Raw genomic sequence first — 14,164 nt, 5'->3', positions numbered from 1 at the left:
TGACTCTTTTTAAATCAAAAGTTTAGATTCTGAAAGTTATGGCAACAGTATTTGTAGACAAAAATTTTTTAAATGATTATCATTGTGTAGAGAGAAACTGATGAGCAATAATGTAAATATATAGAAGCAAAGTGGTCAACTTTCAAAGTCGTTTATTCCTTATAATTTTTACAGTATAGAAAAATCTATTTTTAATCTCAAAAACCACAAATTTACTAGCAGGATCTGAAGAAGGTTACTTACTGTAAATATACTTATAACTCAAAGTATTCATTGGAAAATTGTCCAAAAAGTTATTCTATCCTTGAAGAATAAGTGGTCTAAGTGTGGGGAGGATACACTCTATTATTCACACAGAACAATTAATCTCTATTTCAGGCACAAATCTTAACATCTATACAAACTATGCTGCTTCTGTAATAGTCATCATTCACATGTCACCCTCTACTAGCTGCAGTCCACAGATTATACTCCCTAATATTACTATATAAGCATGAAAGTATCATGAGTTACCACTAGTTTTATATGCTGTACAAACTATTTTGTACCTTACTATGTGCATCTTGCTTTTATGTAGTGTTTCTCACCCAAAGATGACAAAAAGTGCTTTACAAAGAGAATTAGACTTTATCCTCATTTTAGAGCTAAAGAAACTGAGACACAGAGGAGGTTAAGTGACTTGTCCAAAGTCACCCAAAGAAGTCACTTGCAGGGCAGGAATAGAACCCAGGTGACCTTAGTTTCACTCCAGTTCATAGTCACAGGGAGAGTTCACAGTAAGTCTGTATAATGAAAAATTATTCTTACCCACAAGCCTCTTAGTTTGTGCAGCAAACTCTTTACTCTGTTCAGTCCATCTCTCTTTTTCACCTGCTAGACCACTTATAAGACTGGAGGCTGTTTGCATCTTATGTCTGCAACGTTCTGCATCTTCAAGTAAGGTCTACAGACCACACAAAAAAACACTGATTGGAAGTGGAAGGAAAAACCTACTTTTAATTAAACCCTTAATGGCATAATGACTCACAAATAGTACTTTAATATTTACTGCATTACCATATGCCAAGTATCATAGTTAAGGCTGCGTGTCTGTCACGGAGGTCACAGAAGTCATGGATTCCGTGACTTTCCGTGACCTCTGTGACTTCTGCAGCAGCTGGTACTGGCTCAGGGGCTGCGCACCTGGGCAGCCCCTGGGCCAGCATCAGCAGTTTGGATGTGTGGGAGGTAGCTCTGGGCTGGGGCAGGGGGTTGGGGTGTGGGGTGGCGCTTACCTGGGGGGGGCCTCCCTGGCTCCCACCAGCATGTCCCTGCAGCTCGTAGGCAGAGGGGCCAGGGGGTTCCACATATTGCCTGTGCCCGCAGGCCCTGCCCATGAAGCTCCCATTGCCTGCAGTTCCCGGCCAATGGGAGCTGCGGAGCTGGCACTTCTGGCGGGAGCAGTGCACGGAGCCCCCCTGACCACCATTCCCCCTAGGAGCTGCAGGGACACACGGAGACGAGTAGGGACCCTGCAAGCCCTGCAAACCCTCCCCCGCCCAGCAGCAGCAGGGGGCCCAGGCCATGCACCGCCGTCCGCCCCGTCCCCAGCACCGAATCCTGGGCCACATGCCGTCACCCGCATCCCCCCCAGCACCAGCGGGGGGCCTGGGCAACCCTCCTCCCCAGCACCAGCGGCATCCCCAGACCGCCCCCCACCGAGCACCCATGGCCTCCCGGCCCAAGTTTTAGTTAGGGGTATATAGTAAAAGTCATGGATCGGTCACGGGCCGTGAATTTTTGTTTACTGCCCATGACCTGTCCATTACTTTTACTAAAAATACCCGTGACTAAAACATGGCCTTAGTCCTAGTGGCCTTAGTCAGAGCATGTAAAACTGAAATGCTCCATCACTATGCATTAACTTCAAAGAATGGATGCATATTTGGGCTTGCTCCATACAATTGTATATAAGGGATCAGGGGCACAACAGGACCCAACCTTTCCCATAAACACTGCCGCCCAACAACACAGTCAGGACTCTGGGCAGAGGCTACAGCATGCTGCCTAGCCCTGCCCACGGCTCAGACCCCCAGAGACACATCTCACAGGGGGTCACAGAGAACACACACTCACCCCAGTGGCTCCTGGTCCCTTCCCCTAGTGGACAACTCTATGGCATAGGCGCTGTGTGCAGGATCATGCATTCTGGGTCAGACCTGTGGCTGCCCCAACCCAGAATGGAGCTACTGAGTCAAACTGGATGGTTGAGCTTTCTCTGTGGCTACGAGGGCGGCCGAATCTGCAGCACAGAGCAGCTGGAGCAATACAGACCACAGATCCATCATGGGAACCCCAGGGCTGGAACAGGTGGGAGGAGTCCAGGGCTGAGGAGGACTTGAAGAGATGGTCCCTAGAAGGGGAAGATCCCATACCACTGTGCAGTGCGGGGAGCTTCCATCTGTGCCCCTGGGGATAGGGATGCCTCCTATATGTCATTGTGCGTGGCATAGGAGGGACCAAAGGGGACCCAGTTACTGCCCCTGAGACACTGTCACAAAATCTATCTCTGAATTAAAATTTCAGGCAGATCTGACAACCTCAGGGAGACTCTCATACGTAATTCCCCCTCCTCCGCATCATGTGCTTAGGGTGACCAGACAGCAAGTGTGAAAAATAAGGATGGGGGTGGGGGGTAATAGGAGCCTATATAAGAAAAAGACCCAAAAATCGGGACTGTCCCTATAAAATCTGGACATCTGGTCACCCTACATGTGCTTGACCCTAAATACCCAAACCAGAACCCTCTGGCCCTTCATTAGGAAAATTCTGGTTGTGCCCCTTCATGGGAACCTTTGAATTTTGTTTTAATTTTTTTACTGTACGCATGTATGTTAAGTGCTGGTGAAAGGTGGGTGACATCTGCCAGCCTGGGAGCTTAAAGTCCACAATTTCAAATGCCTGTGCACAGAAATATTCACATATTCATGTAACAAATGCAGTGTTCAATGCATGAAGCTTTGTGCTACATACACAGTGGGTTTTAATGAGGCAGAAAAGTGGGCCAGGAAAGTATATGAGAAAGCAAAAAAAAAAAAAAAGAAGGATGTCCCCAAAAAATTCAAATTTTGTTCCCTAAATTCTCCATTTCAAAGGACAATAGTGACTTTGAGGAGATGCACTGTATTTTGTGGTTGCATAAATAGTATCAGACTAAAACAGTCAAAGAGTATCTTAATGTAAGGAATACTGCACCTGTTTTTCCCTCATGGCTTTTTCATACTCTGCCTGTACAAAATCTAATTCAGCTTGCTTGTCATCCAACTCTGCTTGGGCTTTCTGCAGATCTAGCATGGCAGTGGCAAGGCGATTCTCCTGGACTGCCAAATTAGCCTACAAAATATACATATGCAAAGCAAATCATACACAGAATGTTTCAAAGCGTTTGATATAAAGCACTTCTCAATTAAAGCTTCATAGCATTATATTTAAAATCTAAACTGCTCTGTATAATTAAGCTATTACTCAGAATCCTTTCAATTCAATTGTCTGGCAGACTGAATTCTGCTACAATTCTCAGCTGCAATTCTATGGTAAAACACTTCGCAGGAGGGGATAAAGCATTTCACTCAGATGACCCTCCACATTTTCTCAGACTACATGTGTACAGAGAACACATTTCTGAATTCAAATATAAACATCACAGACCTATAGCTATTCCATGCTCAGATCATGTCCTTCTAATTCCTTCTTATTGAGTATCAATCTGTTCTTTGAAAGGCCTCAAAGTATAAAGGAGATAATCAACCATCTCATCTAAAATACAGTACTAACAAGCCAGTACTACAGGTCATGTATTGCCCTAATTTATGATACAAATCCCATGCTTATATTAAGAGTTTTGTGAATGTAGATAAAGGGTTGTAGGTAGGCCAGGTCCTTGGCCTTATGGTTTGCCCTGCTCAGTCAGCAGAAAGCAACTGGAAATGGCCATATAGGGGGTAGCTGGGGATTCCTTTGACATAGAGAGTTATGCAGCTAGCAGAGACAGCCCCACACCAGACACTCCTGGGCCCCCTCAATATAAGAGCAGCATTGAGATAAGACAGCAATGCCTTGCACTCCTGCAACAGCCAACTGGAATCATGGCTCCTAAGAGGCCATTCCTGCTGGTGTTGGTAAAATTAGCTCTCAAGCTGCTCCAACTTATACTGGCGTCCAAACCAGCCCTAAGGAAATGTCCCCAACATTGATATTTTCTTTTATGAAATTCCAGATTTTACTAATTCTGGAGGCATTTGGTTAATTATGATTTACTCAGTTTTGCATGAAGTTTGTGTTTGCACCTACAAGTCTCATTGTTAGATAAATAAATACTTCAACTGTGAGCAAATCCAGGTTTGTTTATGAAAAGGCAGATGTTACTTTCGAAAATTTCTCTCTCAGTACATCTATCCGAGAACAGAAATGGCATGGGCAAATGCCCAGAAAGCACTTCAACTCTGTGGAAATGGCAGTTTGAAGTTTCATATTTATTGTGTAAGTGATTTTCAGATCTAATATGCTTAGTTTATAAACAAAAAAGGAATACATATTTATAACTGCCTGCCCTTTAAACTGCTCCTTGAAGCTGGGTTCTTTCCCTCTGCTGCCTCATTACCAGTCATAAAGGTTCTGCAGGCCTAGTTACTCCCTTAGTGCTACCTGTATAGCTCCTTCATTAGTCGCTCTATGGATACACAAGAACTGGATGCAACAGAATCCAGTTCCCTATGCCATACCTGTTTCAGTTCTGCAGTGCTTACAGGCGTCAAATGTGGTCAGCACAACTTTTTTCCACCCAAGTGAACAGACATGGCTAAATATATACAGGGAGCAGATTCTGTGAATAAGATAGAGCTGTTCTACTTTATTAAAAAGGCACTTAGAGAAAGAGAGCCCAAAAGCCTCAGTTCAGCAAAGCATTCAAGCACATGCTTAAAAGCTTTACTAAATCAGGATGGACTTGCGCATATGCTTATTGTTTAAAAATCCACAACTCGCTGGGTGAGCCCTCTTGTGGCATTTTTGATTTTGTGGTGGTGAGTCCCCTTAGACACATGCTGGAGTTAGTAGTTTGTCTGCCCACTGGGCCAAATCCCACAGTGTTATTTAGGAAAACCTCCCACTGGCTTACCAATACAGACTTACCTTTAAGGGTAACACTTCTTTGTTGATAGAAAAAAATGCAGCCATAGCTTTGGTCCATGAGCAGAGGCCAGACACATTCCCACACACTCGCTTTGCCGTCTCAATGTTATAGTCTACCATTTCAAAGTAAGGATTCAAAAGCTCCACAACTTCTTCATTGATTGTATCTTTTGGGAATTGCTGGAGACATCATGGAGAGAACAATTTAGCCACACTGTATTACCACACATCAGTCAGCTTCTCCAAAGGTGTTTTAAAAAACTCACCGACAATTTATTTGGCACATCCTAATTTGTGAATGGCCTGTGATTTAAGCAAATAGATAACATAACTACCCCCCAATAGCAAATTATCTGACAATGAGCCCAATCCTACAATCCTTACTTAGGCAAAACTCAGATGGGAAATCAACAGACATTTCCTTTGAGTGAAAACTGTACGATTACGCCCAGTTTTTGTTTCTTCACAATACAATGGGTCGAAAACCCATAACTTTTAAAATGAAATATATAACATATACTTCTTACAACATTTGCTCTGCTGCAGCCATTAGACAATCCATTTTTCTCTTCTATGTTTTTAAAGTACCTGCAGGTTCTGTAAGAAGTTTCCTGCTGTCATCAATTTCAGTGATTCCTGCCACGATGGGATGGTGCAGCTTTTCTCCTGGTCCACTTTCACACTGTTCACTTTTCTCTGGAACAGCAGGAGCACGCAGTCCATAATACGCATGATAAGATGAGGAGGTCGGCCCAGTGTACGGACAGTGGCAATGTCTGCAGGTTTGATTGTCTATGAAATCGAGAGGAAGGAAAGGGATTATTACTGTTGTTGCTGTAGTAAACCATGTTGTCCATCTCAAAGACACGCATATCAAAAAATGATGGACACTTGCATTGAATCCATCCTACAGGCATAGGATCTGTTTGGAAAAATTAATCCAACCTACGTATTCATAGCAAGTTTTTAATTGTTAAATCATGCTCAAGCAGAATAAAACTAGAAAGGTCCAGTTCTGAAAGGTTTTAACTGCTGCCTCTTGTAAGCTACTAAGTAATTTCTGCTCAGCAGCACCAAGTAGGCACTCAGCAATTTACACAAGCAAGCCTGTTCTGAGGGATGAAAAAGAAGAGAAAAAGCTCATTCAATAACTTAAGTTTAGTTACATGACGTAATGCTTTTGTTTGCACATTTTACAAGCAATTATCACTGGTCTACAATTTTTGAGAAGTCGTCTGCTTCAGAGATAAAATGTGCTATTTATTATGTATTTTGATGTGCTGAATTCAAATATGACAATTAAACCAACTGATTGGCTACTGTTTCTAAGGGCTAGTCTACACTTACCCGGTAGTTCGACGGCTGCGGATCGAAGTTCCGAGTTCGATTTATCGTGTCTGGTGTGGACGCGATAAATCGAACCAGGAAGTGATCCCCGTCGACTGCGGTACTCCAGCTCGGCGAGAGGAGTACCGCGAAGTCGACGGGGGAGCCTGCCTGCCGCGTGTGGACCGCGGTAAATTCGAAGTAAGGTATGTCGAATTCAGCTACGTTATTCACGTAGCTGAATTTGCGTACCTTACTTCGACTTGGGGGGTAAGTGTAGACTTAGATATTTAAGTTTTTACATTTTATGTCTATGTATATTGTGTAGATAGTAGAGTTTTAATCATAAATTGTAAACCTAGGTCTTTTCATGTGCTTATGGTTGCTTTACATGATAATATTTCACCTGTCCTGTTTATGTAACACTTTAAAAATCAGCAAAAGGGTTATATAAATAAAATTTATTATGAAACAAAAGGCAAAAAACTATTATGTACATAGTTTAGTCCTATTCAGTGTCTACTTGGCGCTTCTTGGCTTGTCTCTTGTATTCATTAAATGGAGCATCTCTTGTCACTGTCCAGCAATAGTCTGCAAGCATTGATGGGCTCCATTTGCCCTGATAGCGTTTCTCCATTGTTGCAATGTCCTGGTGAAATCGCTCGCCGTGCTCGTCGCTCACTGCTCCGCAGTTCGGTGGAAAAAAATCTAGATGAAAGTGCAAAAAATGTATCTTTAGTGACATGTTGCAACCCAGGCTTTTGTATGCCTTGAGGAGGTTTTCAACCAACAACCTGTAGTTGTCTGCCTTGTTGTTTCCGAGAAAATTTATTGCCACTAACTGGAAGGCTTTCCATGCTGTCTTTTCCTTGCCACGCAGTGCATCATCTCGAAGAAGTTCACGAATCTGAGGACCAACAAAGACACCTTCCTTTATCTTAGCTTCACTTAATCTTGGAAATTTTCCACGGAGGTACTTGAAAGCTGCTTGTGTTTTGTCAATGGCCTTGACAAAGTTCTTCATCAGACCCAGCTTGATGTGTAAGGGTGGTAACAAAATCTTCCTTGATTCAACAAGTGGTGGATGCTGAACACTTTTCCTCCCAGGCTCCACTGACTGTCGGAGTGGCCAATCTTTCTTGATGTAATGGGAATCTCTTGCACGACTATCCCATTTGCAGAGAAAACAGCAGTACTTTGTGTATCCAGTCTGCAGACCAAGCAAGAGAGCAACAACCTTCAAATCACCACAAAGCTGCCACTGATGTTGGTCATAGTTTATGCACCTCAAAAGTTGTTTCATGTTGTCATAGGTTTCCTTCATATGGACTGCATGACCAACTGGAATTGATGGCAAAACATTGCCATTAAGCAGTAAAACAGCTTTAAGACTCGTCTTCGATGAATCAATGAACAGTCTCCACTCATCTGGATCGTAATGATGTTGAGGGCTGCCATCACACCATCGATGTTGTTGCAGGCTACAAGATCACCTTCCATGATGAAGAATGGGACAAGATCCTTTTGACGGTCACGGAACATGGAAACCCTAACATCACCTGCCAGGAGATTCCACTGCTGTAGTCTGGAGCCCAACAGCTCTGCCTTACTCTTGGGTAGTTCCAAATCCCTGACAAGGTCATTCAGTTCACCTTGTGTTATGAGGTGTGGTTCAGAGGAGGAGGATGGGAGAAAATGTGGGTCCTGTGACATTGATGGTTCAGGACCAGAAGTTTCATCCTCTTCCTCTTCCTCATCTGACTCAAGTGAGAATGATTCTGGTGCATCAGGAACCGGCAGTTCTTCTCCGTGGGGTACTGGGCGTATAGCTGATGGAATGTTTGGATAATGCACAGTCCACTTTTTCTTCTTTGACACACCTTTCCCAACTGGAGGCACCATGCAGAAGTAGCAATTGCTGGTATGATCTGTTGGCTCTCTCCAAATCATTGGCACTGCAAAAGGCATAGATTTCCTTTTCCTGTTCAACCACCGGCGAAGATTTGTTGCACAAGTGTTGCAGCATATGTGTGGGGCCCACCTCTTGTCCTGATCTCCAATTTTGCAGCCAAAATAAAGGTGATAGGCTCTCTTAACCATAGTGGTTATACTGCGCTTTTGTGATGCAAAAGTCATTTCACCACAAGCATAGCAGAAATTATCTGCACTGTTCACACAAGTACGAGGCATCTCTGCTCACTTTGGCTAAACAGAAATGTGTCCCTTTGCAAAATCAAACACTGACAAATAAGAGAGCACGACACTGTATGATTTCTAGAGCTGATATAGGGCAATTTGTTCAGCAGAGTGATGTAAGCTTCGTTATGATTGCATCATCCATGACTTCTAGGAATAACATGATGCAATTCATATCATGTATGACGCAATACCAGCTTCAGATTGCATCATTCATTGTTTTGCCTAAAAAGCAAGTACTGTCCAAACCCAGTCATAGATTTATTCATAGATCCAGTCAAAGATGTATTTTAGTCATTTCTGGTTTAAACTGAGATCCCTTCCCTTTACAACACACTTATCCTCCGCCATGCCCAAGTCAAGGGTCGTATATACTGACCCAATAGCATATCTTGAAAACTAGAGCCAATCAACAATTTTAAGCATCATTTTCGTTCTCAGTGACCCAGAATTAGTAAAGTTTGACTACATTTATTTCAGAAGCATTTTGGCTGTAGAGCAGTGTTATCAGTGTAATAGAAAGGACAAAGGGACCGTAATTTGTGTTAAAGAATTTTACATTTTTAAAAATTATTTATGTAAGACCACAATGTATCTTCTCCACTTAATAGTAGTCGTGTCATTTAAAACTAACAAGTCTTGAAGTTATGACGAATGGGCAGATTGACCACTTAAAGGTCACTTAACAGCTAAGAAACCTGTAAATGAATCAAGTATTGCAGTACACATTTCTCTGTGCTGCTAGCAAAATTCCATTAAATTCTTAGTAAATAATTTAAAATTCTCAAGTCCTTGCAGACCATAATTTGCCAGGTTATTATAATGAGAAAACCAATCTATGCAACAATCACAACTGACAAGGAGTGTTCTCTGACTCAAAGGAAATTGTGGTCTGAAATAATGTTAAAATAATTTTACATACATATTTATTCATATGCTTGTTAGCTCCTGCTTGTGTGTCTTTTTCCCTATTGAAGCTGTCATGTGAGCAGTTATAGCGCAGATGAAGCCAACATAGTTCTTTCTCAGATGGAGAAAACAATGATATCCTCATGGAAAATTGTCATCTGTATTTTACAGAGTATAAGTGTCTATGTAATGTATTTGACACCTTTACCCAGAGTGAAATGTTACATGCATTATTTAAATTTTATATCTCAGATGATATTGGAATTTATTTTACAAAGATTATATTGTCAGTTAGTATTAGTAAAACCAGGATAGCTGCATTAAAAAAATAGCTGGCAAAGAACTAACTCGCTTTGGAGATTTATTTTTGGTCAATCACAGAATGAAACAAGGAACAGGGTATAGGGTAGAAGACAAATATACTGCAGGTAACTGAATTACTGTGCATTAATTCCACTGAGGCCTTCTGATGATACCATAAACTTTGACGGGGTAGTTTGAGCAGTTTATGCAGTAACCAAAACTCCTACAAAGCATCCTAGCACCATAATTCTGTTTTGTTTTACATGGTACTATACCTAATAGCTGGATCTTAGTTACAGATCCATGACTTGTACATGCTATCACTGCATTCCGACTGTCACAGTCACACATTACATTGCTGTCTTCATCTTCATTAGGCAAGGGAGCTAATATGGATCAAATATGTAAATATTCAAAGCCTTCACATATTAGAATGGAAACCAAACCATTAGAAAGTTCCTAAGTATTTGATTACAGCTTCCTTGGTGCACAGATCTTCTTGGAGAAGTAGTCAAGATAACTTGGAGCCCCATCCCCTTTTACAGAGTTTTTTATTGGGAGGATTTTCTTCAGGGGCATCCCACTTATTTATATCTTTGAGTGTGACCAGAGGCCTATTATTTCACTCTGATGCAGCATGATTCAGTCATTGCAACCCCAAGTCTTATGATCAGTTCTGCTTTAAAAGGGCACCTTGGAGTTTACGTCTCAAAATGCACTATAGTGTTCTGAGATCTTAGTGTGCACAAAAGCCACTATTCTTATGTGAAGAATAGAGAAGGCCTCTCAAATCACCTTTTCATGAAAAATCAGTCCTGCAAGGCCAATATCATCTTCCGCCTCCTCCCTAAAGAGCAGGTAAGAGGAAGGAGGGGTGTATTTGGAGGAATAATGTACCTGAGTGAGAAAGGCATTTGGGGGGAAGGCTGCTCAAGAGTTAAGGAAAGCATCTGAAAGTCTGAATACTTCTCTGACATGAGCCTGCAAACCTAGAGGTTTTCCCATCACTAGTCCATACCTCCCACTCATTGCTTTGCTCTTCAGAGACTCTCATTTCCCGCCCCAACAGCTCTCCACTATTAGATTAACAGGTTTCAACAATGGGAACTGAAGTTATCCTCCAACAAAAGTTCTTTGCTGAATTATTATTTATCACTTTACATACTAGTGTAAATGCCCATTGAATTATACAGTGCAAGATCTAAACCAGTGATTCTCAGACTGAAACTCGGGAGCCACAAGTGGCTCTTTAATGTGTCTCCTGCGGCTCTTGGCAGCACATGATATGAAAACACTGTGTGATTTAATTATTAACCGATCTAAGTTATTAACCAATCAGGATGCTTTTACTATGTTATTAACTAATTGTAGAATATGTGGTCAGTCATTTTGCTGTGACAATAATAGTGAATTAATTCACATTACTGTGGCTCTTTTATAGACTCATAGACTCATAGACTTTAAGGTCAGAAGGGACCATTATGATCATCTAGTCTGACCTCCCGCATGATGCAGGCCACAAAATCTGACCCACCCACTCCTGGAATAATTCTCTCCCATGACTCAGCTGTTGAAGTCCCCAAATCATGATTTAAAGACTTTAAGTCGTAGAGAATCCTCCAGCAAGCGACCCCTGCCCCATGCTGCGGAGGAAGGCGAAAAACCTCCAGGGCCTCTGCCAATCTACCCTGGAGGAAAATTCCTTCCCGACCCCAAATATGGTGATAAGCAGAACCCCGAGCATGCGGGCAAGATTCTCCAGCCAGACCCACATTGACCATTGATACTAATTACCAGCGATGGCACGTTATTGACTTATTGACTAAAATCACATTATCCCATCAAACCATCCCCTCCATAAACTTATCAAGCTTAATCTTAAAGCCAGAGAGGTCTTTCGCCCCCACCGTTTCCCTCGGAAGGGTATTCCAGAACTTCACCCCTCTGACGGTTAGAAACCGTCGTCTAATTTCAAGCCTAAACTTCCCGACGGCCAGTTTATATCCATTTGTTCTCGTGTCCACATTAGTACTAAGCTGAAATAATTCCTCTCCCTCCCTGGTATTTATCCCTCTGATATATTTAAAGAGAGCAATCATATCCCCCCTCAGCCTCCTTTTGGTTAGGGTAAACAAGCCGAGCTCCTCGAGCCTCCTTTCATACGACAGGTTTTCCATTCCTCGGATCATCCTAGTAGCCCTTCTCTGTACCCGTTCCAGTTTGAATTCATCCTTCTTAAACATGGGAGACCAGAACTGCACACAGTACTCCAAATGAGGTCTCACCAGCGCCTTGTATAACGGAAGCAGCACCTCCTTATCCCTACTAGAAATACCTCGCCTAATGCATCCCAAGACCGCATTAGCTTTTTTCATGGCCACGTCGCATTGCCGACTCATAGTCATCCTGCGATCAACCAGGACTCCGAGGTCCTTCTCCTCCTCCGTTACTTCCAACCGATGCGTCCCTAGCTTATAACTAAAATTCTTGTTAGTCATCCCTAAATGCATCACCTTACACTTCTCACTATTAAATTTCATCCTATTACTATTACTCCAGTTTACCAGGTCATCCAAGTCTCCCTGCAGGATATCCCGATCCTTCTCCGAATTGGCAATACCTCCCAACTTTGTGTCATCCGCAAACTTTATCAGCCCACTTCTACATTCGGTTCCGAGGTCAGTAATAAATAGATTAAATAAAATCGGACCCAAAACCGAACCTTGAGGAACTCCACTGGTCACCTCCCTCCAACCTGACAGTTCACCTTTCAGTACGACCCGCTGCAGTCTCCCCTTTAACCAGTTCTTTATCCACCCCTGGATTTTCATATCGATCCCCATCTTTTCCAATTTAACCAATAATTCCTCATGCGGTACCGTATCAAACGCTTTACTGAAATCGAGGTATATTAGATCCACCGCATTTCCTTTATCTAAAAAATCTGTTACTTTCTCAAAGAAGGAGATCAGGTTGGTTTGGCACGATCTGCCTTTCGTAAAACCATGTTGTAATTTGTCCCAATTGCCATTGACCTCAAGGTCCTTAACCACTTTCTCCTTCAAAATTTTTTCCAAGACCTTGCCTATTACAGATGTTAAACTAACAGGCCTGTAGTTACCTGGGTCACTTTTTTTCCCCTTCTTGAAAATAGGAACCACATTAGCTATTCTCCAGTCCAACGGTACCACCCCCGAGTTTACAGATTCATTAAAAATTATCACTAACGGGCTTGCAATTTCTCTCGCCAGTTCCTTTAATATTCTCGGATGAAGATCATCCGGTCCGCCCGATTTAGTCCCGTTATTCTGTTCGAGTTTGGCTTCTACCTCGGGTACTGTAATGTCAACCCCCCCTCCTTTATTCCCCTCTGTCACGCTGTCTCTATTCCTAAACCCTTCATTAGCCTCATTAAAGACCGATGCAAAATATTCGTTTAAACATTGTGCCATGCCTAGATTATCCTTAATCTCCACTCCATCTACAGTCTTCAGCGGTCCCACTTCTTCTTTCTTTGTTTTCTTCCTATTTATATGGCTATAAAACCTCTTACTATTGGTTTTAATTCCCCTCGCAAGGTCCAACTCTACACGGCTTTTGGCCTTTCTCACTCCATCTCTACATGCTCTGACCTCAATAAGGTAGGTTTCTTTGCTGATCCCTCCCCTCTTCCACTCTTTGTACGCTTTCTGCTTTTTCTTAATCACCCCTCTGAGACACTCGTTCATCCAGCTCGGTCTAAATCTCCTGCCTACGATCCATTTTCCCTTTCTCGGGATACAGGCCTCCGACAGCTCCTGCAACTTCAACTTGAAATAATCCCAGGCGCCTTCCGCCTTTAGATCCATAAATATGTTAGTCCAATCTACTTCCCTAACTAGTCGCCTTAATTTATTAAAGTTAGCCCTTTTGAAATCGTAAACCTTAGTCTCCGATTTAATTTTGTTAATCCTTCCATTTAGTTTAAACCGAATTAGCTCATGATCACTCGAGCCAAGGTTGTCCCCTACAACCATTTCCTCAATGAGGTCCTCACTACTCACCAAAACCAAATCTAAAATGGCATCCCCCCTCGTCGGTTCAGCAACTACTTGATGAAGGAATTCATCAGCTAGCACGTCTAGGAAAATCTGAGCCCTATTATTGTTACTAGCATTTGTTCCCCAATCTATATCCGGGAAGTTAAAGTCTCCCATGATTACACAGTTCCTATTAGTATTTACTTCCCTAAAAACATTAAAGAGTTCCCTGTCCATATCCA

General features: G+C 42.4%; 1 protein-coding gene across 1 annotated transcript in view; it reads right to left on the bottom strand.

Annotated features, from left to right (window-relative positions):
• Positions 1-14,164, bottom strand: part of DNAH5 (dynein axonemal heavy chain 5) — a 248,587-nt gene that overhangs the window by 52,207 nt on the left and 182,216 nt on the right. The window contains exons 62-65 of the mRNA XM_065398374.1: positions 5,758-5,961; positions 5,170-5,349; positions 3,235-3,372; positions 808-943 (exon numbers count right to left, since the gene is read on the bottom strand). Coding sequence (XP_065254446.1) covers positions 808-943; positions 3,235-3,372; positions 5,170-5,349; positions 5,758-5,961 — 658 coding nt within the window. The remainder of the gene's footprint in view (positions 1-807; positions 944-3,234; positions 3,373-5,169; positions 5,350-5,757; positions 5,962-14,164) is intronic.

This window comes from Emys orbicularis, chromosome 2 (genome assembly GCF_028017835.1).
Source record: "Emys orbicularis isolate rEmyOrb1 chromosome 2, rEmyOrb1.hap1, whole genome shotgun sequence".
Classification (NCBI taxonomy): Eukaryota; Metazoa; Chordata; order Testudines; family Emydidae; genus Emys; species Emys orbicularis.
Note: the sequence above shows the minus strand (reverse complement) of the source record. Positions and strands in the feature narration are given on the sequence as shown.